Below are 23,103 nucleotides of genomic sequence, written 5' to 3'. Positions count from 1 at the left end.
GTAGTGTTTTTCCAATGAACTCCATGGGATTGCCTCTCTCAATATCCTCAGGATTGCCAGCAACCCTAATATTATTTCTCCTTGAAAAATGTTCCTGCTCAGAGAGTTTTGAAGACAGTTTCTCATTCCTGATTTGAAGTTCCCTTACTTGGTCCTCCAGCTTGAGTACCCTCTCATCCATTACATTTAAGTGAGTCTCCACCTTGTTGAAATTCGATGTAAGCTCAACATATCTTTCTTCTGCCTTAGTGACCTTCTCTTTAATTTCAGTAGTATCCGAGGTAAGCTTGCTCAGCAGATCCAAAATGTTGTCCTCTCTATCATCAGGGGGCTTCTCCCCATCCCCCTTCTGTCGTTTAGCTGGTTGTTTTGGATCAGGTGTATCAGCATCAGCCATTGTAGAGCAGTGATTCAGCTTAGGTGTAGGAGCTCAGCCTTCAGGCAGCCATCCCTGGAGCTGACAGTTCTATTATTATTATTATTCGCTATTTTTAAATCACAGTAATCACACAGATCCCTGTGACTTGTGCATGCGAGTAGAGGCATGGACAAGACAACCACGACATATGACTGATCAGGGCCGGGGGGGCGTGGCTAACCGCCATGTAGAGCGGACGTGTCTCCTGAGAGCTCCGCGCTGATGTGCCATGATAAGCTGTCTTTAAGTGACTTTAAAGTGCTCCGGAACCCTACAAGTTGCACCATCCACCGCAGAACCACCTCGGCAACGTTTTGCACCGTCTCCCAAGCGAAGCAGTGACGGCTAACACTTTTATCCGGCGAGCGAAGAGGGTCCCCGAGCGGATTCAAAATGGCGGCTCCCGCGCCCTGATCCCTTGAAAGGCCGGAGCGCACTAACATCACTGGCGAAACTGCCCGCCGGTGGGAGGAGAGGATCCTGAGTTGCCGACTTGCGCTGGACCCGGAGGAGGGGACCGAACAGCTACACATCGATCGAGAGGACCGATCCGGACGCCCTGATCGGACCGCGCCTTGCCCACGGCTCACGACCGGGCTTGGGTGTGCCCTGGACAGTCGAGGGGGCCCCTGGCGTGAGCGGTGGCCGACCGGTACTGCAGAGGTAAGCGGGGGCGGCGGAGGACCACCCCGGACACCTACATCGGAGGCAGGGTGATGGGGGCCTATTCCCCTGCGCCTGAACTTGGGCTGTCCTCCTCGAGGCGTTGTGACACCCGCCGTCTTCCTCCCCCCGCCTGCTGATCCTTCACCGGGGGGGAGGTGTGGGCAAAAACACCTGACCCCCGCCTGCAGACTGACTCTCCGGCGGACCGCGAGGCCCACTCCTAGGGCCCCCATCACTTCACAGCCGACGGCGGAGGGGGCCGACCGCGCCCGCCTGATCCGAGATTTCATTTTTGTTTCCCGAAATCGGCCTGCTACCCCACTGCTTCTTAACATCGCCCTGCGACGGGAACGAGACCTAGCGGCCTCTCAATTGCGCCCCTGGCATTTCCGGTGCAGGAAGGCCCTGTGTTGACGACATGTCCAGCAGGAGCAGCAGGCCCAAGCAGCAGCGCCAGACCATGATGGACACCTTCGCAGCCTGTGAATCCCCGAATCCTGAGGGCACAAACAAAGCGGCCCCGGACGCTCAATCTAACCCCACGGCGCCCGCGGCTTCAGAGCCTAGCAACACCCAGATACTCGAAGCCATCAAGCTTTTCCAGGCAACAATGCAAAACAAAATAGATGCCGTTGCCACAGACCTGGGCCTCCTGCGCCAAGATGTCCGCTCCCTGGCTGGCAGGACTGAGGCGCTTGAAACACAAGTCCGGGAAAACACTGAATCCAAAACTCACCTTCTTCGAGACATCGACGAGCTTCGGAAAAGGGTCAAAAACTTGGAGGACAGAGCCGAGGAGGCAGAAGCAAGGGCTCGCCGGGAACAATATACGCCTTCTCGGTTTGCCAGAGGGTTCCAAAGGCTCCGACCCCACTAACTTCATAGAGAACCTCCTGCTACAAGAGGTAGGAGCTGACAAACTCTCCCGGGGCTTTACCATCGAGAGGGCCCACAGATCCCTGGCCAAGAAACCACCGCCAGGGGCCCCACCCAGGCCGGTGATAGTGAGAGTTCTCAACTACAGGGACCGTGAGGTCATTCTGGCCTTTTCCCGAGCTGGCGGCCAAATCCAACAGGACTCTGCAAAAATCACCATATACCCTGATTATACCTTTCAGGTTCAAATGAACAGAGCGCAGTTCATACACACCAAGGCCAGATTGAAAGCCGCCGGGCTGCGTTATATGCTCCTGTATCCTTCCAGACTTAAAGTACTGCATAACAGCAAGGCGCACTTATTTGACACCCCGGCCCAGGCCAGGGACTGGATGGACGGATTACAGATCCCTGATATTGAGGAAAGGAAACGGAGACTGAGATAACGATCGTCCTGTCATTCAGGGGGGAACTATATTTGCTTGAATCGTTACACAGCTGAATGGATCCTCCCAGCGGAGACCCGGAGTCCTTGTTCACTCCACCCCCTGATTGTTTTCCCTCTTTTTTGGGTACATATACCCGCCCGTAGGGCACCTGGAGGCCGATGCACGGTCCAACGGAGCAGAAACGGGACAGTCATAACGAGGGCAACCTCGCTGGGCCAGTTCTATGTTTGGAGTTTTTTTCACAGATAAGTAGGGAGGGTGGGAATACGGGAGTTTTTGTACATGTTTTTGCACGAGTTGGGGACATGCACTGGGACACATCGAGACCACTGGAACAATTCACATGCAACGCAGCACCTCCTAGATCCCGAGCTCCACCCACTACACAGAATAAACCACACCACCCCTATGGCTGACACAATAAGGGTCGTTACCTGGAACGTCAGGGGCCTGAACAGCTTTGTTAAACAACGACGGGTACATACTTACCTGAAAAGATGCAGGGTCAGAATCGCCATGCTGCAGGAAAATCACTTAATACTCAAGAAACTGGAAGCCCTGGCAAAAACTTGGCAGGGTACCCTAATAGGTTCAACTTACTCCTCCTACGCCAGGGGGGTTCTGATTTGGATTGCCCCCACTGTTCCTTTCCAACTCACTAGCACTAAAACAGACAACGAGGGTAGGATGATGGTGGTGTGCGGCTCCATAGAGGGCAAAGAGGTTTGCTTGGTTAGTACTTACGCACCCAACCATGACGCGACTGCCTTCTTCCATTCCCTTCATGCGCGACTCAGCCCATATGCGGACAGAATTATGATATGGGGGGGTGACCACAACTGCACCCTTGATCCTCTACTTGACAGATCTGATAATAAACATGACCGACCCTCCCCCCCAGCCAAAATACTTTCCAAACTAATCCAACAGTTGCAACTCAGTGATCTATGGAGGGTCCAGCACCCTGAGCAGCGGGAGTACTCCTTCTACTCCCCACCCCACGCCGTACACACCAGGCTGGATTACATCTTTCTCAGCCTAACGCAACAGTCCATATTTGTTGATGTGCGCTACCTGCCTAGGATGCTGTCGGATCACTCTCCCCTTCTGGTAACCTGGGAGGTGTTTCCGCCCATACCCCCCATACCCACATGGAAGCTGAGGTCCGAGGCCCTACTTGACTCTGCATTCAAGGAACGCATTAAAGATAGCACTGAAGAATATTGGCAAAATAATCTGCATAGCGTTAGACACTTGAGCACCACTTGGGAAGCATATAAGGTGGTCATGAGGGGCGAGATGGTTGCAGCGGTTGGGGGAGCCCAGAGATCTCTTACATCCTCGCTTGAGCGCGCAGAAAGGGACCTAAGTACGCTTGAAGGTAAGGCTGACCCATCCCCTGACCACTTAAAAAAAGTGGCCGAACTTAGACAAACCTGCCTAACTCATTGGGAATCCCTTGGTAAACTGAGTTACGCCAAACACACAGAAAGAATCCATGCCCTGGGAGACAAGCCCGGGAAACTCTTAGCGTGGCTCTATAAAAGGGAGACCCCCAGGCCACCCATCTGCCATATACTCACCCCCGACGGCACGGCCGTACATACCCAACAAGAAATCAATTCGGTCTTTACTGACTTCTATCGTAACCTGTACTCCGAAGCCCTGCCCCCCTCTGATACCAGGATCGAGGACGCCCTTGACGCCATCGACCTACCTAAACTAGACTTGCAATTGGCTGAGACCCTTGATGAGCCTGTCACCCCGATGAGGTCAAGGTGGTAATCAGATCGCTACCAGTTGGGAAGACCCCGGGTTCGGATGGGCTCCCGGGGTAATTCTACAAGACCTATGAGGAAACTCTTGCCCCAATATTGGCCCAGGTCTTTAATGAGGCCTTTGAGCGTGGCATCCTCCCGGACTCCATGAACAAGGCCGTTATTATACCCTTGCTTAAACCGGGGAGGGACGGGGCTGATTGTGGTTCTTACAGGCCACTCTCTATGCTTAATGTTGACTGTAAGATACTCACCGCCCTGCTGGCGAATTGACTGCGCAGAGTTATCCCTCTGCTGATCCATCAGGACCAAACGGGATACATCCCAGGGCGCTCCATCACTGAGAACCTGCGCAGGCTGCATCATGTTATCTATAGCACTGAGGGAAGGCCGCAGAAACTTGCAGTGGCATCACTTGACGCCACCAAAGCCTTTGATTCGGTGAGGTGGGACTGGCTGTATGCCACTATGGCCAGAATGGGGATAGGCCCTGTGTTCCTTAAGTGGACCCGGCTGGTTTACGCCAGCCCCACTGCGAGGGTACGTACCAACAAAACCTATTCCACTAATTGGTCCCTACACAGAGGCACTGTAACGCTCACCTGACTTCCACGGGGGCGCTGGCCTGGTTCGCGCTGCTGTGATCTCGTCTAAGGTGATACGCAGGGTTCGGAAGACGGACTGGACCGGACCCCAGATCTGGCTTGTCTGACTCGCAGAAGTATCCTTCTGTAGGTGAGAATAGGGGGTTAACTGTCTGCGGGGTAATGCAATCGGCCTCCCACTTACCCCTCTCACCCTCCTCAAAACCCTTCTGTGCTTCCCCGTAGCGTCTCACCTTAGGGTCTGGAAGGACGAGCTCTCCATCCTGCTTCTGATGCAGGGGCGCGTTGGTATCCAGTTACGTCACTGGATTTTCGGATGGGTGAGAACCAAACTTGCTTGGCTTCCAGGTAAGTTTTTCTATAAGTGGTTCCCCTTGTGTCCATGCATTAATGTTCTAATGTTAGTGTATTTTTCCCCATAGGGGCCGGGGTACGGAATGCCGGGGAACAGGCACCGACCCGAGGTGAGCGGTGAAATCCTTGTAAGTCTTTAATGAGTGTTTTGGTAATGTCTTTTCATTCACTCATTAACGCTGATGTCTTTTTCTCCCTAGGCGCGGGGGCGCGACTGCGAATCCGGATGTTCGCTGCTGAACATGGAGGCGCCCTGTAAAGGTGAGTAGAATGCGGCGCTGCAGCGATCGATGCGATGTGCTTTTAAAAATAAATGTCTTAGTTTTCAGGATTGTCGGCGAAATGTCTCTGGGATGCAGATTTAGCAGGTGAGGCCTTTTCTGTTCTCTTGTTCCCTTCCTTTGCAGGTGATTCAGGATGCTGGCAGGTGTGGCAGAAGTCAAGATGCAGGAACAGACACGGTGAGCGTCCAGCTGCTAGATGCAGAACAACGCGAAGCACGTGTGGCTGATCGGTGTGGTTTAAATAGGCTTGGAAGAAGTTCCTAGAATGTGTCCTTCCTCCAATCAGGTATGTATCCTTCCCCGACCACGCCCGGGTGGTAAATGAGTCCCACAGGTAAAGTAGTTCCTTTCAGGCCTCAAGGAGGCCGGGGTTCTGCAGCATGGTCTGCATCAGGTAAGTGCACCCAAACACTTTCATAATGAGCCTGGCGCCATAGACTGATGTTTTCTATGAGCCTGGCGCCATAGGCGCCAGGACGCTGTCCAAAGAGCCCCTATAAGGGGTTGCTGGGACCTTCCCCGGGGACTTGATGTCTGCTTTCGGGGACGCAGGGCCTGAGCCGGCTCCCCGGGAGCGGGCATCGTGACAGCACTCCCCCCCAAGGCCCCTCCCAAGGTTGTTCCCTCCGGGGGTTTTGGTTTGTTTGGGAAGAGTCGGTGGAATTTCCTGACTAATCGAGGTGCATGCACATGGTCACTGGGTTCCCACGACCTCTCCTGAGGTCCGTACCCCTTCCAATCAATTAAGTAGAAAAGCTTTGACCTAAACATTTTTGAATCTAAAATGTTCTTCACTTCGAATTCGGGTTCCCCATCTATTTAAGAAGGTTCTGGAGGTTTGAGTAGTCTGGTTCCGGGTACTACTGGTTTCAGAAGTGACACATGAAAAACAGGGTGAATTTGCATATTAGCTGGTAAATCAAGTTTAACCGCTACTGGGTTAATTATTGCCGTAATAGAATAAGGTCCCAGATATTTTGGGTTAAAAGTTCGAGGCCCTTTGAGCGGTAAATGTCTGGTAGCTAACCACACTTGATCCCCAATCTGATACGGAGGTGCTTCACTCCGATGTAGGTCAGCATTCTCCTTGTATTTTCTCTTGGCTTGTTGTAAATGCGTGGTTGCCTCTTTGAAGGCTTGGCTAATGGTAGAATGCAGATGTTCTACTGCGGGCACTCCGAGGTTCTGAGGTGAGTCGAGGTTTGAGATTCGAGGGTGATGTCCAAACAAGGTATAAAAAGGACTATGGCCAGTTCCAGAGTGTACCGAATTATTATATGCGTATTCGGATATCCAAAGAATGTCTTTCCAGTTGCTTTCAGATTGCTGTAACATACACCGTAAGTACTGCTCAAGGGTCTGATTTGTCCTCTCGGTCTGTCCATCGGTCTGAGGGTGGTGACTGGTCGATAATCTTACGTCGATTTGTGCCATTTGACAACATTTGCGCCAGAAGTGGGAAATGAATTGGCTTCCCCGGTCAGAGATTAGTATAGATGGGAATCCATGTAGCCGAACAATATTTTCGAGGAATTCTTTGGCTAGGACAGAAGCTGAAGGTAAACCTTTCAAAGGAATGAAGTGGGCCATTTTGGAAAACAAATCCACAATTACCAGAATGGTATTGTATCCCGAACAAGGAGGCAAGTCCATAATAAAATCCATTGATAGGGTGTGCCAGGGTGCTGGCGGTATGTCTAGAGGTTGAAGGAGAACGGCTCGTCTTTTCTTTTGACCTTTATTTTGGGCGCAAACACCACAGGACATCACAAAAGATTTAACATCTTTTCGCCAAGAGGGCCACCAGAATTGTCATTTCACCTTTTCCATTGTCTTGGCAATACCGGGGTGTCCCTCTATTAATGTATCATGATAACCTGAAATAACAAGTTCGTGTAAATCCTTGTGCGGCAGGAATAAGCGTCCTTGGTAATAAGGTAAACCATTATCTATGGTAAAGTCTGATCCCTTTTGTATCCAATCCTGTAGGACTGTAGGGTCCAGGAGTTGTTTCACTCTGACTTGAATGTCTTCAAGCGTCTGTAACGAAGTCATGCCTAGAATTCTCTGTTCGGGAATTATTGGTACTGGTTCTGAGTTTGTATCAGATTCTCCCATTCCAATTCGGGATAAGGCGTCTGCTTTGCCATTCTTGCAGCCAGGTCGATAGGTAATCACGAAATCAAATTCAGCGAAAAACAAAGCCCATCGGAGCTGCCGTGATGACTGAGCCTTGCCGGTTTTCAAATACTGCAAATTCCGGTGATCAGTGATCACCGTGATGGTATGTCGAGCGCCAAGCAGGTAATGCCGCCAGGCTTTAAATGCGGACTTTATGGCTAACAGTTCTTTGTCAGTGATTGCATAATTAATCTCTGGTGCCGAGAATTTTCTGGACCAAAATGCTACGGGATGCAGTTGGTTGGTTTCAGGATCTCTTTGAGACAGAACTGCTCCCATGGCTAGGCTGGATGCGTCAGTTTCGACGACATACGGGAGATCTGGACGTGGGTGTTTCAATATAGGTGTGGAGGTAAACTTAACTTTTAAATCCTGGAAGGCCTGCTCGGCTTCTTCAGACCATTCAAAACGTTTATTTTTCCTCAAGAGTGCAGTAATGGGTTGTACTATGCGTGAAAATTCCGGGATAAACCTGCGATAGAAATTGGCAAAGCCGAGCATGCTTTGAACCCCTTTTACAGAGCTAGGTGATGGCCATTTGAGGATGGCATCCACTTTTCTTGAGTCCATTCGGACTCCTTTGGGTGTCAGGATGAAACCGAGAAACTCAACTTCTGTGGTATGGAAAACACATTTCTCCAGTTTAGCAAATAGTTTGTGTTGGCGCAGTTTTTCCAGAACTGCCCTAACGTGTTTTCTGTGATCAGATTCCGAAGAGGAGTACACTAGAATGTCATCGTTATAGACGACAACACAAACATTGATGAGTTCCCGAAGGACATCATTCATGAAGAATTGGAAGGCAGCAGGCGCATTGCACAACCCGAAAGGCATTACCTGGTATTCGAATAATCCATATTTTGTACGGAAGGCTGTTTTCCATTCGTCGCCTTCTTTTACTCGCACCAGATGATATGCCCCCCGGAGATCTAACTTGGTGTATATGCAAGCGTCCTTCACCTGGTAAAGGAGTTCAGGAATCAGAGGCAGAGGATAACGGTTTTTAACCGTTATCTGGTTCAATGCGCAGTAATCGATACAAGTTCTAAGGTCGCCTTCTTTTTTAGGCACGAAGAACAAAGCCGAGGATGCCGGGGACTTTGACAGGCGAATAAAACCATTGGCGAGGTATTGATCCAAATATTGTCTCAAATGCAGGTTCTCAGGTTCGGTAAGGGCATAAATCCTGCTACAAGGGGGTTGTGCACCGGGCACCAGATCGATTTGGCAATCGTACGATCGGTGAGAAGGTAACGGGTTGGCCTGTTCCTTTTGGAAGAAGTCCTGAAAGTCCTGGTATTCCGGAGGTAATTGCATGGAGGCAGAGGTTACAGATGCTAGATTAATCTTCAGGTTTTCTGGGTGCAGGTTTGTGCACAATCCGGGAAGGTTATTCTCTTAGCTCGCCAATCAATTCGAGGATTATGTGTCCCTAACCAAGGAATTCCAAGAATAACCTGAAACTGTGGAGCCTTGATTACATCAAACACAACTGCCTCCCGATGGCCGTCAGGACCAATAAGAGTCACCTCAGTAGTGGAATGTGTTGCCGGTCCAGAGGCAATTTCAGTTCCATCGACTGTGGTGATGACATCTTTGCTGGTTTTAGGACGGAGAGGGAGGTTAATCATAGAGACCAATTCACGATCCACATAGTTTCCAATAGCCCCACTATCGATGTATGCCTTTTTTGCATGCAACCACTTAGGCTTTTCTGGATCTACGAGAACCATTGGCACAATGAAATGCGAGGTCTGAGAGTTCGTTTTCAAGCTCGGCAAGCGGACCCCTACGCTTGTCGGGCTGAGTCGTTTCCTGAAACAGAGTCTTCATGGTTTTTATCAGCGGCTCCTACCGCTTTTCGGGGCGGTTTTGCCGCGCAATCACGTAGAAAGTGTCCAGAGTTCCCACAATAAAGACATCATTTTAACTGCCGCCTCCTTTCACGTTCCTTTTGAGTTAAGGGTTCTTTAACCCCTCCAATTTGCATAGGCTCAGAGACATCAACTCCCTTGGGGTTAGCGTGGGTCTTGACCAACACCCGGGTCTCAAACCTGGACCGATCTGTTTTTCTGTTTTGAAGTCTGTGATCCAATTGGACCACTAAGTCTATATATTCTGTGCATTCTTGGGGCGGATTTACAACTTGGGCCAAGACATCTTTAAGTTCTCCGCGTAGACCTCGATAAAATAACGTGACTCTTTTATCCTCTGGCCATCCCGTTTCCACAATTAGTCTATTAAAGGTTGCAATATAGGATAGGAGGTCCTGATTGCCCTGTCGCAGGGATAGAAGTTCGTCATCCAGAGCCTGCCCCTGAGAGTGTCGAGCAAATAACCTTTCCATGCTTGCTTGAAATCCTTGAAAATCACAGAGAATCGGGTCATCTTGAGTAACCAGTGGAACTGACCAATCGGCAGCGCAGCCGCTGAGATATGACAAAACAAAGGCTACTTTGGTCTGATCATTAGGGAAGGCCCCAGGTCTGCATAGAAAGTGCAAACGACACTGATTCATGAATACGGCGAATCGTTTGGGGTCCCCAGCAAAGCGTTCAGGTGGGGCCAGCGGCATGTTTCCAGGTAGATTAATCTGCACAGGGTTACTGGGAACCACAGGAGCGGGGTTCCCTCCGGAACAGGGTAGAGGAGTTTGTCCAGCTTGACCTTGCAAAAGCTGTCTGGCCAGGTCATCAGTTCTTTCCTTTGATATTATTAATTCCCTCTTGAGGGCATTAGTCTCTTGACGAGCGGCATGTACTTCGGCCCGTAATTCCCCCAGTAATTGGGCCAACTGATCAGTCTCAGAAGTTTCCATAGCGCCTGGGTGGGAATTTGTAGGAAGTCTTCGCGTTCTGTAACGCTCACCTGACTCCCACGGGGGCGCTGGCCTGGTTCGCGCTGCTGTGACCTCGTCTAAGGTGATGCGCAGGGTTCGGAAGACGGACTGGACCGGGCCCCAGATCTGACTTGTCTGACTCGCAGAAGTATCCCTCTGTAGGTGAGAATAGGGGGTTAACTGTCTGCGGGGTTATGCAATCGGCCTCCCACTTACCCCTCTCACCCTCCTCAAAACCCTTCTGTGCTTCCCTGTAGCGTCTCACCTTAGGGTCTGGAAGGACGAGCTCTCCATCCTGCTTCTGATGCAGGGGCGCGTTGGTATCCAGTTACGTCACTGGATTTTCGGATGGTGAGAACCAAACTTGCTTGGCTTCCAGGTAAGTTTTTCTATAAGTGGTTCCCCTTGTGTCCATGCATTAATGTTCTAATGTTAGTGTCTTTTTCCCCATAGGGGCCGGGGTACGGAATGCCGGGGAACAGGCACCGACCGGAGGTGAGCGGTGAAATCCTTGTAAGTCTTTAATGAGTGTTTTGGTAATGTCTTTTCATTCACTCATTAACGCTGATGTCTTTTTCTCCCTAGGCGCGGGGGCGCGACTGCGAATCCGGATGGTCGCTGCTGAACATGGAGGCGCCCTATAAAGGTGAGTAGAATGCGGCGCTGCAGCGATCGATGCGATGTGCTTTTAAAAATAAATGTCTTCCTTTTCAGGATTGTCGGCGAAATATCTCTGGGATGCAGATTTAGCAGGTGAGGCCTTTTCCTTCTTCTGTTCTCTTGTTCCCTTCCTTTGCAGGTGATTCAGGATGCTGGCAGGTGTGGCAGAAGTCAAGATGCAGGAGCAGACAATGTGAGCGTCCAGCTGCTAGATGCAGAACAACGCGAAGCACGTGTGGCTGATCGGGTGTGGTTTAAATAGGCTTGGAAGAAGTTCCTAGAATGTGTCCTTCCTCCAATCAGGTATGTATCCTTCCCCGACCACGCCCGGGTGGTAAATGAGTCCCACAGGTAAAGTAGTTCCTTTCAGGCCTCAAGGAGGCCGGGGTTCTGCAGCATGGTCTGCATCAGGTAAGTGCACCCAAACACTTTCATAATGAGCCTGGCGCCTATGGCGCCAGGACTGATGTTTTCTATGAGCCTGGCGCCATAGGCGCCAGGACGCTGTCCAAAGGGCCCCTATAAGGGGTTGCTGGGACCTTCCCCGGGGACTTGATGTCCGCTTTCGGGGACGCAGGGCCTGAGCCGGCTCCCCGGGAGCGGACATCGTGACAGGCACCCGCCAGGGGTGCCCTCTGTCCCCCATGTTATACATCCTCGCCGCTGAACCAGTGGCGGCCTACCTGAGACAGGAATATGGAGAGGGTGGTATTAAGATAGACGGGGTGACCCACCTCATCTCTATGTACGCAGACAACACCCTACTGTACCTACGGGACCCTGAGCACATCCTTCCCTACATCTTGGAAACCCTGGACTGTTTCCACAAGCTCACCGGTGTCCAGATCAATAGGAGCAAGTCTTGCCTTTATCCCCTCGCAGCTCTCTACACCGACGAATACAGGTCCCTCCCCCCTCTGGACCTCGAATGGCAGTATACTTCCTTCAAATACTTGGGGATAACTATACGCCGCAACCCAGCCACCGAACACATCCTTAATACCGTAAGGGCCAAAGACTCTCTCACAAAATCTATGGAGTTCTGGGGCCGGCTCCCGCTTTCGATGGCCGGGAGGGCGGGACTCCTCAAAATGGTCGCCCTTCCCGCCTATTACATAACTTCACTAACGTCCCCTTCAACATCCCCCCCTCTTTTTTCAAAGATCTCAGCAAACTCTGTAGGGGTTTCCTTTGGCAGGGAGGCAGGCACAGGGTGGCATTGGAGACTCTCCAAAGACCGTACGAGAGGGGTGGACTTAAGATCCCCAACTTTGAGCTGTACTTCCTCGCCAGCCAGCTGAGACATGTCACGCAGTGGATGGCGGACGAAAGCACGACAGACACCCGTCTCCTTCAGCCGGCCCTCCGCCGGTTGTTACTCAGAGACATACTGTGCTACGAGGGTGCTACGAGTCACTGCCCTTACCTCGCCAAGCTCGGGATCCGGCTTTGGAAAAGGGCCTGCAAACTGGTCGGGTCGGATGACCCGTTTTCCCCACAGATCCCTATCGCTGCACTCATGGTCACTCACTCTTGGGGGCATGTCAAAACACGTACACAACGGGAGCCCCTTGGGTGGCCACACTGGGGGACTTGATCCAAGAACAAGAAATACTAACTTTTTCGGAACTCTGTGAGACCACGGGCCTCCCGGCTGGACAGTTCCTGTTGCACAGGGTGGTTGTACAGGCCTTGTGCAGTAGATGGCCAGTCACAGCTGACCTGACCGAGGAGAACGAATGCATTGAAATGATATTGAACTCCGCTGAGGGGGGCCACAAAACCTCACGAATCTACGAAGCCCTGTTATGGGGTACGACCAGGGGAGACCTAAAATGTAGGAGTAGGTGGGAAACTGAACTGGGCCTCGTTTTTGAAGACAAAGATTGGGGTGACATAACCCACTATCATAAGAAGGTCTCCAGGAACGCCCGCTTACAGCTCATTCAACTGTATATCACCAATAAAGCGTACCTCACTCTGGAAGCCATATCGAGATTCACGGGAGCTGGAACCCAGTCATGCCCCAAATGCAATGAACCCAGGGCGGGAATGACTCATATGTTCTGGGGCTGCCCAGTAATCAGGGAGTTCTGGTCACAAGTGAAGACAGAGCGGCTGGCGCAGACATCGTAGTTGAGGTGGACGAGCCTACGGCCTGCATTCTTGGCAAACACAGGCGAAACAGGAAGAACAAACCCCTATCCAAGCTCACTGACCTTATTTACATCACAGCCAAAAGACGTATTGCCATGGGGTGGAAAAGCCCCAGAGGTCCACATATGCCCCTATGGTGGGGTGACCTCACGAAGTGGATCATAGCTGAAACCGCGGCATGGGAAACGGCTATTCATGTGCAAAGATTGGATTCCAGGGAGGAACTACACCGCTGGGTGGCCCTGACGGTGCCCTTGCTCCACCCTGATGCGGATGATACGGAGCGGAGTGGAGGGAGTTGCCCGGATACGGGCGCGAACTAGAGAGGAACAGTGAACTAACCGTGGTCTTGGGGGAGAGGGGGAGGGAGAGGGCGGGGTGGGGTTTTGGGTTGTTTTCTTGATATGCTTAACCATTCCCCAATGATGCTTTTTTGTATTTGTTGTTTATTTCTTGTTATGAAACCAATAAAAATATATTTTTTTTAAAAATGTCTGATCAGGGCCATGAGAGGGTTTAATGGTTTGCATGTGTTCCTGTTCTGAAAGCTCAGACAGGGGAAATGTCCTATGTGACTTTACTTAGACATGAATACTGGGGAAAAGAGTGTGGCGTATGCACGCCTAGGTTAAACCTCATGCTGCCTAGTTCCACAGCTACAATTCACAACCATGCCACTTTCACTTTTGATATATGAAGTTTGGATACCGAGGTGACGACGCTGAAAGATAATGATAGCTTCCTGACTCTGCCGTACTAAGACGTAAAGGTGCTCATTGTTAAAATCTCATGAGCGTATAAACTGGTGCAGAACGCAGGCGTAAAGTGTTACGCCTCTTTTAACACCACATTTTGCCAACTGAGGCCATTTCCTGTTTTTTGTAGGCAGAGCTGGGCCAGGGAATGGATGCACCATTTCCCCCTCTGCCCCATACACTCTCCTGCACAAACAGGATGTAAGTTATTTCCCTGCCAGTCGAAAGCCAATGGATTCCTTTGGAATCTGCCTGTTTTAGCACCTACTGAATGCAGGCAGACTCCATATGAATCCATTTTTAAAAGCCTTCCACAAGCATACATTGCAGGCTGCATGTACTCTTATTGCACTAAGAAGAAAGTGTAAACCTGTTTTCGTCAATTGCACGGTGGGGACCAAAGTGCACAGAGTGGACCAAAGTGCACGGAAGAGCAAACGTAGGCAGTCCCCTCCATGCAATTAACACTACTTCAAAATGAGCTTACTGGTGAGGGATAATGCTCTTGTTTCTGCAAGAATCTAAGGTCTCCCCTTTTCTTCCACAGAGCCATGGCGGCACCTCCTCCAGCGGCTGGGTGGTGGACTACTTTCACATCTACGGACCAGGACAGAAATACCTGAACAGGAGGAACTGGATAGGAGCAGGTAGGAGGCACTGTGGGTGAGGGGTGATTTGTGAAGGCCAGAGGGGAAAATAATCTGTCAAAATCATCCAAGCTCATTTTACAGAATGCAATGCTTCTCGCACCCGTCCAGGTGCACTCCAGGCACCAAGGCCTAGACCAGGCAGTGCAGACATTTTCCAGGCACAGGCATTTTTCACAGGCTTAGAATGTGCCTGCATGTTTTGTGGGGGCGGGGGGACTCTGGTTAAGTGTCTAGTTTCAGAGGCACGAGGCCAGGCTTCGATTCTCGTCCAGAGTTCCAAACCCAACTGAAACATGGAGGTATTCTTTCTTTCTTTTTAAATTTCTTAAAAACACACGGTGGTGGCTCCACCCTCTCAAAAATGTGGCGCGGACGCCGTCTACTCGCGTGGTCCCTCGACTTGATCAACCTAAGGTGAAGGTGGATCAGACCAGTCAGAAAGAACCTGACTCACTGGTTGAAGCATGTGTCAATCACTTTCACAGAGACAAACTCTGTGCTCTGGCTCAGAATTACAATGTATAACCAAATGGGTAGGTATGCTCCTGTTTTACAAGCACAGATATTGGGGCTAATCAACGTGATTGTTACACAAAAATATAACCGGGGTTGACACAAATTAAATAATTAACGCATTGTCTTTTTATCCAAAAGGCCAAGTAATTAGCCCATTCCCCGACAACACAAATTTTCATACGTGTTTCAATCAAATTTCAATACATGTTAAGTAACAATGGTCCCCATTTTAACAAAGACAATATACAAAAAAACATGTAAACATTCCTCTTCTCTCATCATATGGAAAACGACGAACAAAAACAAAGCAAGACAGTGATCAACTAGACTCTGGTTCTTATTGTGCCAGACTGAGAGTGATGGATATTTAGACAACAGAAATATATATATATATATCTGCAAATCCACAAATTGAATGCAAAAAGAAAAAGACGCAATTTTTGCATTCACACACAGTCTACTAGAAGAGACCATACATTATATTTGTCTCCAGAGTGGAACTCTGGCAGAGTCCTGCAGCTGAGGACCCTGCACTAGTTTCAACCTTGTCCCTAATGGGGACTGGTTTTCTTCAGGACTGGAAATCAAAGTTTCAGTTGGGCCCCACAGTGAATTTTCTTGTCGGAGAAAATAACTCCTAATAACTCTAGGCCAAAAACACACGAGGAAAATCAGTGTGTTAGGGAAATTAAAGCAATTTGTCAGCATCAACCAGAATTGAAAGGGATACTCACTATTTCAAGGCTGTTCGCGAAGAATAGTGCCTTGTGGGTACTGAAGAATACCTAAAACAAACCCCAACTGATACAGCAAGTGTCTTAAATTCAACATCTTGTGTAGTCTAATTAGTCATGGAAGAGTTAAAATAAGTGCTCCAGGAGTGGCTTCACTTACAGTGTGGAAGAGCCTGTGTCTACTATGAGCTGCGTTCATTATTTAATTTGTGTCTACTTCTTATATTTTTGTGTAACTATCAGAATGACAATGACCATCGTCCCTCTGATCTCCTGCTCCTAGTCAGAGGCACAATGAGCCCGCAATTTTGGGTGGGGCTAATGCGCCAGAGGGTAGGCGAGGAGCTGCCTTTAGACTCCTCATGTGGGGGCTGGTGGGCATATTTACTTGTATGGTGCCCGATTCCCATTTTCCCAAAGGAGTGCTTCTGGGAGCTACTGTCAAATCAGCAACTGATGGTGCAATTAACAGTGACATTGTCCAAAAACAGAATAGGTTTTAACTATAAAATGTATATTTTAATGGTAACTGCCAGCATGGTGTTGCTGTGGTCGTGTTGTGGCGCGTGGTTGGATTCGTCAGTTGGTAGTTCATGGTGCATATCCGGCTGCATTCTACCATATTCCCACTAAGACTGAGGGTCTTTGAGGTATCAGTGAGCAGTCAGAAGGGGAATCCCAGGAAACTGACTAGATACAGTCGTCCCTGATTTACTGTCATGGCATAGTGTCTCCTGACATAGCATCCCCTAGCCTAACTGGACATCTCGATACACAACTAAAACACCACACTAACCTACAACACACACACCAACACAGCTCTCTACAGTCCTCAAACAGCACTCTGACAGATAATACATTCAACCACACCATAAAAATGTCTTAAACGTACACACGACAGGCAGCAATATCTTTTCAGATCTGTACATATAAACATTGCAATCAGCCATCCTTACTTTGCTCTGTGTTAGTCTCCTAACCCACCACTTACAAGATCCTGGAGCTCTAAGAACCTGTGAAAAAGGGAGAAGGTGTTTTATGCAAAACTCAATAACATAGCATAACCGGATAAACCAAAAGATTCACACATTTTCATCCGTGGTAGCATGCTGAACGGCCCAGGCAACTTCAAAGACTGTCAGCGAAACGTCAGGAAATTAATGTCAGTCTGTTATGCTATAGTCGCTGGTGCAGTGACTGGCTGGTGAGACTGTATTTCTGCCTGTCAAATGTAATTATAGGGGAACTGAGGGACGGTCACTGTAACAATAATGCAATTCTAGATGGTGGCCCCAGGGGCCACTAATGAAGGTGCACACGAAGGCACCACGTTGTCCCTAAAATCATGAAATCTGCCCCACTGTAATTGTAATAGTGTGAACTTAATCACTTCTAAGGACTCCATTTTCTGAAATGTAGTCACAGTGAGATTACACTCTTTGTTCAAGCAGTGAACCTGGGATTTTGTTAACCCCTTCTGCAAGCTGGGCACTTGACCAAATATCTTCTCAGCATTACTTGGTGCAATATTTCGGTTTTGGCTGTCAAGGACTACAGTAATACTATATTGTAGCATTTACTTGAAAATGCACAAATCCCATAGTAAAGCACCCTGACAATATGCAAATAATTAGCGAAGCATGTTAAGGCAATGGAATATCACTTCACCTTTATTCCTCACATCCTGAATGGAAAACTACAGGTTCTTGAATGTAAAATAACAATAGTCTGAAAAATGTCCTATTGTACAGCACTGTGCTTTCAACGCTGTAAGAAATACAGGGTGTCCTTTTACTTAAAATGGAAACTGCATGGAGGGGACCTGTTACATTTGCCCTTACGTGCAAACAGGTCCCATGTATACAATTTTAGCTATTTGCACTATGAAATGCAAGACAAAGGTGTGAAAGCTGGCGCTCTCACATGTACACCTTAGTTTGTTCGCTTTGTAGTGCAGAGTGAGTAAATAGCACTTGCCATTTATGTATGGAAGGCAATGTTTGCAATGGATTCCTTTGGTATCCACCTGCTTATCCAAAGCATTTGCGCTATCATGAAAATGTCATAAGGGTATACATGCTTATGTCTTTATTTGACGGAGAGTATGGGGTTTGCGGAAAAGGCAATCCTGTTCCGTGAATGAAAATATGGCGCAGTGTACAAAGCATTTGTAAAACATGTAAATATACATTTTGCACATGCTATTTATGCTACTTATTATCCATAATAATAAAGATGTTCACACTCTTAAGAGAAATTGTGTAAAAAGGTCTCCTGCTTGATGTCACAAACTCACAGCAAGCCAAATGCATGATGCTAAGAACATTCCATATGCACATAAAAGCAAATCCTTTTTTGGCATGTCAAGCTAGTGGACATCATCGGTATGAAGTAATATTTTGAAAGGTCGTTTTGCTGATTTACACCCTTTGGGGATCATTAGAGGTTTGCCGGCAATAGCGGTAAGTTCCCATTCCATGGAGTGCCATAGGACTCCATGGAATGGGTTTGCCGCAATCCCCAGCACCGGTGACACCAGTGCCGGTGATTGCGGCAATTATTTGCCAGTAGGAGCCTGAACTCCCGGCAGGCCAGGGCTGCCAGTAGTTCACTCCCCCAACCGGCAAACTCGGAGCGTGCCGGTCCAGTAATAATTCCGGAGCCGGACTCTGTTCATCGTCTGGATTTCGTCCTACACATAACAGCTCAGAAAGCCAGCAAGCTTTGTGGCCTATGGCCCAGAATTTCGGGGAGTCTGGAGCCCAATGGTGTCGCACCCATCCTCTTAGTGCAGTGATAATCAGTCATACATTAATAAATCTCCTTATTTTTGATTGGGAATATTCCAGATTGTGTAATGCCAAAGTGTTTTCAAATGTTGGACTTCATAATTCCATGTACAGCACCCATGTCTCAGGAGGCCTGGCGCTCCTCTCTGCCACCATGTGTGGGAGTAGTTCGGGTGCATTGGCCTGGCTCTGGGCCTTATTTCCTTGTCTTTCTATAATGTGTTCCTGAGTAGGTCTGACCTGCGTTGATCGCTTTGCTCATCTTAATCTCAGACTTATGGCAAGAGACACATTCTCTACTAACGTATTGATGCCACAGGCCAGGGGCAATGCCAGCTACTAGGTGTCCAGAAGCCTGACTTCACGGGTCGTTAACGAGGGCTCCGGGCTCCTAATGGTCGCCATTATCCCTGGCCGAGGGTCGTAACGCTTTACTTTGGTGGTGGGCCATGATGTACTGAACACAAAAGCTGGGGAGAGAAAATGAGCAAACCTTGTGCCCAGCCGCATGCAAAAAAAGGTTTGTGGTAGAGCGAAATGGGGTGTGACAGTACTCTGGTCCAGTGCACCAAAGAGCTTGTGTGACTGGCACAACAGAAGTGCAAGTACGTCCAAACTGAGGCGAGGGACCACAGGCTCATGTGCTTTAGCAGCGGACACAGGAGGGGGAGAACCCTGTGCATGGACTGGCCCCACCGCACCTTACTCAATGCATTCGTTTGTACCAACCGCTCCTCTAATGCCTACTTACTCACTGACCCCATAGGTCGCTGCTCCACTCGAGGCGGCAGGTGCTTTTCTGTGCTCGGTCCTAACATTTGGAACCAGCTCCCTCTTTCACTCGCTCGTTGGATACTTTAGCTCCCTTTCAGAAAAAAAAAACACCTACCTTTTCTCCTAACGTATGCTGCTAGCAGGATTATCAGACTAGGCCTCAGCACCGCCATGAGAACGTTCTAGCAATTCCGTCTGCGCCCAGATGCAGATTTTCACGCCCGGTATAAACCCTTGTTATGCGCAATACAAATAAACTAAACTACAAGACTAGTGGGCTGGGGGGAGGGGGAAATGTAGCACAAACATAGCGTCTCAGCCATGAAGTTTAGAGGGATTCTGGGAAAATACTGGCTAGTAGTGCCAGGAATTCCTTCATCCTGATTGGCCGAGCCACCATCAACATTCTTAAAGGCGTGCTAATATGGAATCATTCTCTTAAGTAACCAACATCAGGAAAGTTTGCCATGTTTAACAAAAATACAGTTTCCATGACTTCATGGGGATAAAATAACTGATGAAGGTTAAGCTGCAGAGCCTCGCATTTCTGTGTGTGTGACTCTTCCTTTTACTAGCCGAGCAATATTCCCTGAAAAGTAGGCCGAATACCAAAATGAGGCACTGGGCGTTGCCCCAACAGTGACCTGCCACAGCAACCTGTTAGCCCCATGCCAGAATGCTTGACACCTCCGAGCCCCTCCTCCAGGAAGGTCAAAGGCTAAAAGGCGTCTTCTCCGAAGTGGATCTGTGTTCCCCTTTAACAAAAAGGGGTGTGCCTCACCCCTTGCTCCCACTCCATACCAAGCCCATACCCACCCTCATTCCCCCAACACATACCCCATGATTGGGCCCTGACTTTCCTCAATTCCTCCCCCTAACACTGAGTTTTACAACTATAATATCAAGACTGAAAAAAAAATATGAAAACAATACATCTTCAAACGACCACCATTACTTTCCGTCATTGCCCCCCCACATCATGCAGATTTACGTCATTGCCCCCTCCCACATCATGCAGATTTATGTACCTCCCCTCCCCAATCACCCACCATTCGTACCTCTAAAGGGATATGCCCAGGAATATAGCAACTCTCCTTCTCACCTATCACCTGCACAAACAGCTGTGCCTGCAGGAATTGCACCTAAATCTTGCTTAATTACAGAAGACAAACGATGATCACTGTAGTGCGAGGCTTTGTTGCGGCTCGGGCATGGGTGTCGTTCCCCAAGCAGGCCATTCAAATAAAAGGAAACCAGCAGTCAGACTACAGCGTTCCCAGCAGGACCCAGGTTCGAATCCCCAGAAGAGGGGCAGCAAAACTCAAAGGCGTCCTTCCTGGCTGTCCAAGAAAGGGAACTATGGCGGATTTTCACGAAAAGTAGAAGAACATTGTACCCGTTCTACCCTCCAAATAGCAGAAAATACTGCATCTTGGATTATATTTTCTTTAAAATGACCTGGCCATATTACACCTGTATTGGCTCCCAATAAAGAAACGCATCCAAATAAAGACTTAGCGCCTGGTCCAAATAGTCCTTTATGGTAAGGTGCTGAGTTGCCTCTCCGAGACCTTCAAGCCCTACCAGCCAATTAGAAGCCTTGCTTTCCAGCTAGATCCAAAAGGCATAGTGATGGAAGAGCCATCCCTTTGGATCTCCTTACGCTACTGTTGAGAGGTGAAACCGTATTCTTAAAGTTCCTCAAAGCTTGAATACCCCTCTCTTGCACAACTCTCACTGAATAATGTAGCCATTCCTCCAGCTCTGATCAGACTCTCACTCTGGCGCACACACACTTATTTTATTTATTTATTTATTACATTTATAGTACGCCCAAACCCTGAGGTATCACGGCGCAGTTACAGGTATCTTGATTGTCAAATAAAGCAGATGCAATACAAGTTACAGTGGGTTACATAGCGAGGAGGCATATTGCTGACCCAATACAGTCCTATTCGAGTGGCATTTCAGTAGGTAACATGGTTGGGGGGTGGGGTTGGGGGGGCAATGGATGAAGTTACAAAGGTCAAGTAGCTAATACATGATATGATAGTCATTTTAGTTTGAACGTGTCTGTCTAGAACGACCAGGGAATTGAGTAAATTGACTATTGTCTAAATAATCTATAGCTAAAAGGCTCCATACACCACCTGTCTTTCACTGGCGTCTGCTCCCCCATTTAATATGATAAGGAAGGACGTTCTCTGGACTCATCTCGGTTCTCCTCCCCCATTGGTCTCTGCTGGGCCGCATTGCCAGGTGTGGTGCAAACCCCCAAATAAAGGAATACAAATGCAAGGTGAGCTGGCAAAAAAAACGACAAGACATGGCACATACCCCTGCCAACACCAATTGCGAAAAGCCTGCATGTACGTCAGAGGGGCGCAGCAAAACAACAGACCAGAAGGCAGTCGGACGGTGAAATGATGCCCCCCCCCCCCGCGCGCCAGCCCTTCCACCACTCGCCTCACCACTGCCTGCCCTCATTGCATCCCGCCCCACCCTGAGTGCCACGGGTAGAGACCACAGAACTATTTAGCTTGCAGCATGTGTGTAACAAGCAGTAACAAACATAACCTTGTGTTTCCTCTTTCTAAAAAGTAAGAAAGTCCCCAGATGCCTCCGGGCTTGGTGTGCTATCTAAGCTTCAAAATAAATAAATAAATAATTTCCCTGTGGCTTCCTTCCATGTCTCCTGTCCTCTCTGGCTGCCCCCTCCTTGGCTCCTCTGTTCCCTGTGCTTTGAAGTGCCCCGTGGAGGTATAAGCACTACACAATGAAAGCAAGCAACATGACACAGCATCATGATCCCTCCATCCAACTTCTCATCTGTTTGCATTGCGGAGAGTAGCCCGAGATGCCATCGGTGTATGTATGTACATAGATAAATCTGAGGAAGAAAGGGTGCAGTTACGCTGCCACCATACAGCCAGTCACACATATTCCTGGATAACAGGAGTTTTGGTCGCAGCAGATTCCATCGAAGTAGATTTCATGTCATATCTTTTACCGGATGTTGCTGCAAATATATGTAGTGGGGTTCAGGCTAATAATTCATGTAGGGGCATTAAGGGGGCAGGGACTGCGGGGCTCTCCCCCTGCATATATTTGTGGCAAAATAAACCTTTTAGAAAAAAAACAAATTCGACAAAACCTACTGCGATAAAGTATTTTCGCCCAAATCACACAGAACCTATTCATGCACTACATACACCCATTAAAAAGAAACGGGGAGAGCATGGCGCCCAATGTGCAGAAAAAGTCCTGTGAAATGAGCGAGCAAAATCTAAACTGCAACTGCATGTGGAATGGCACATATATCTCATGCCATGAGTGTGGGGAGTGGGTGCAGACCAAGGGCAGAGGCCCCTGTCTACTGTTGCTATTAAAGGAGTCCTGGAATGCAGCCACCATAAAACAGGATTGAGGGAGAAAGAGAAAAATAGGGTAATATCTGTTCTGCAAAAAGGGCATCTGGGTCCATAGCACAAGGAAAGGGAAATGCTAGGTGTCACAGATTGCACATTTGGGACCAAGAAGTACACCAATACCAGGTATATTTTGTATTAGGGACTGAATACACAGTTCAGCCAACTTAAATAAAAATAGGATCTTTCC

The 23,103-nt window shown here is 48.8% G+C and overlaps 1 protein-coding gene across 1 annotated transcript in view; it reads left to right on the top strand.

Moving 5' to 3' along the window:
- Nucleotides 1-23,103, top strand: part of SPMAP1 (sperm microtubule associated protein 1) — a 176,981-nt gene that overhangs the window by 128,764 nt on the left and 25,114 nt on the right. Inside the window, exon 2 of the mRNA XM_069643060.1 lies at nucleotides 14,570-14,669. Coding sequence (XP_069499161.1) covers nucleotides 14,570-14,669 — 100 coding nt within the window. The remainder of the gene's footprint in view (nucleotides 1-14,569; nucleotides 14,670-23,103) is intronic.

The sequence above is a fragment of the Ambystoma mexicanum genome, chromosome 2p, assembly GCF_040938575.1.
Source record: "Ambystoma mexicanum isolate Mex_15411 chromosome 2p, UKY_AmexF1_1, whole genome shotgun sequence".
Lineage (NCBI taxonomy): Eukaryota > Metazoa > Chordata > Amphibia > Caudata > Ambystomatidae > Ambystoma > Ambystoma mexicanum.
Note: the sequence above shows the minus strand (reverse complement) of the source record. Positions and strands in the feature narration are given on the sequence as shown.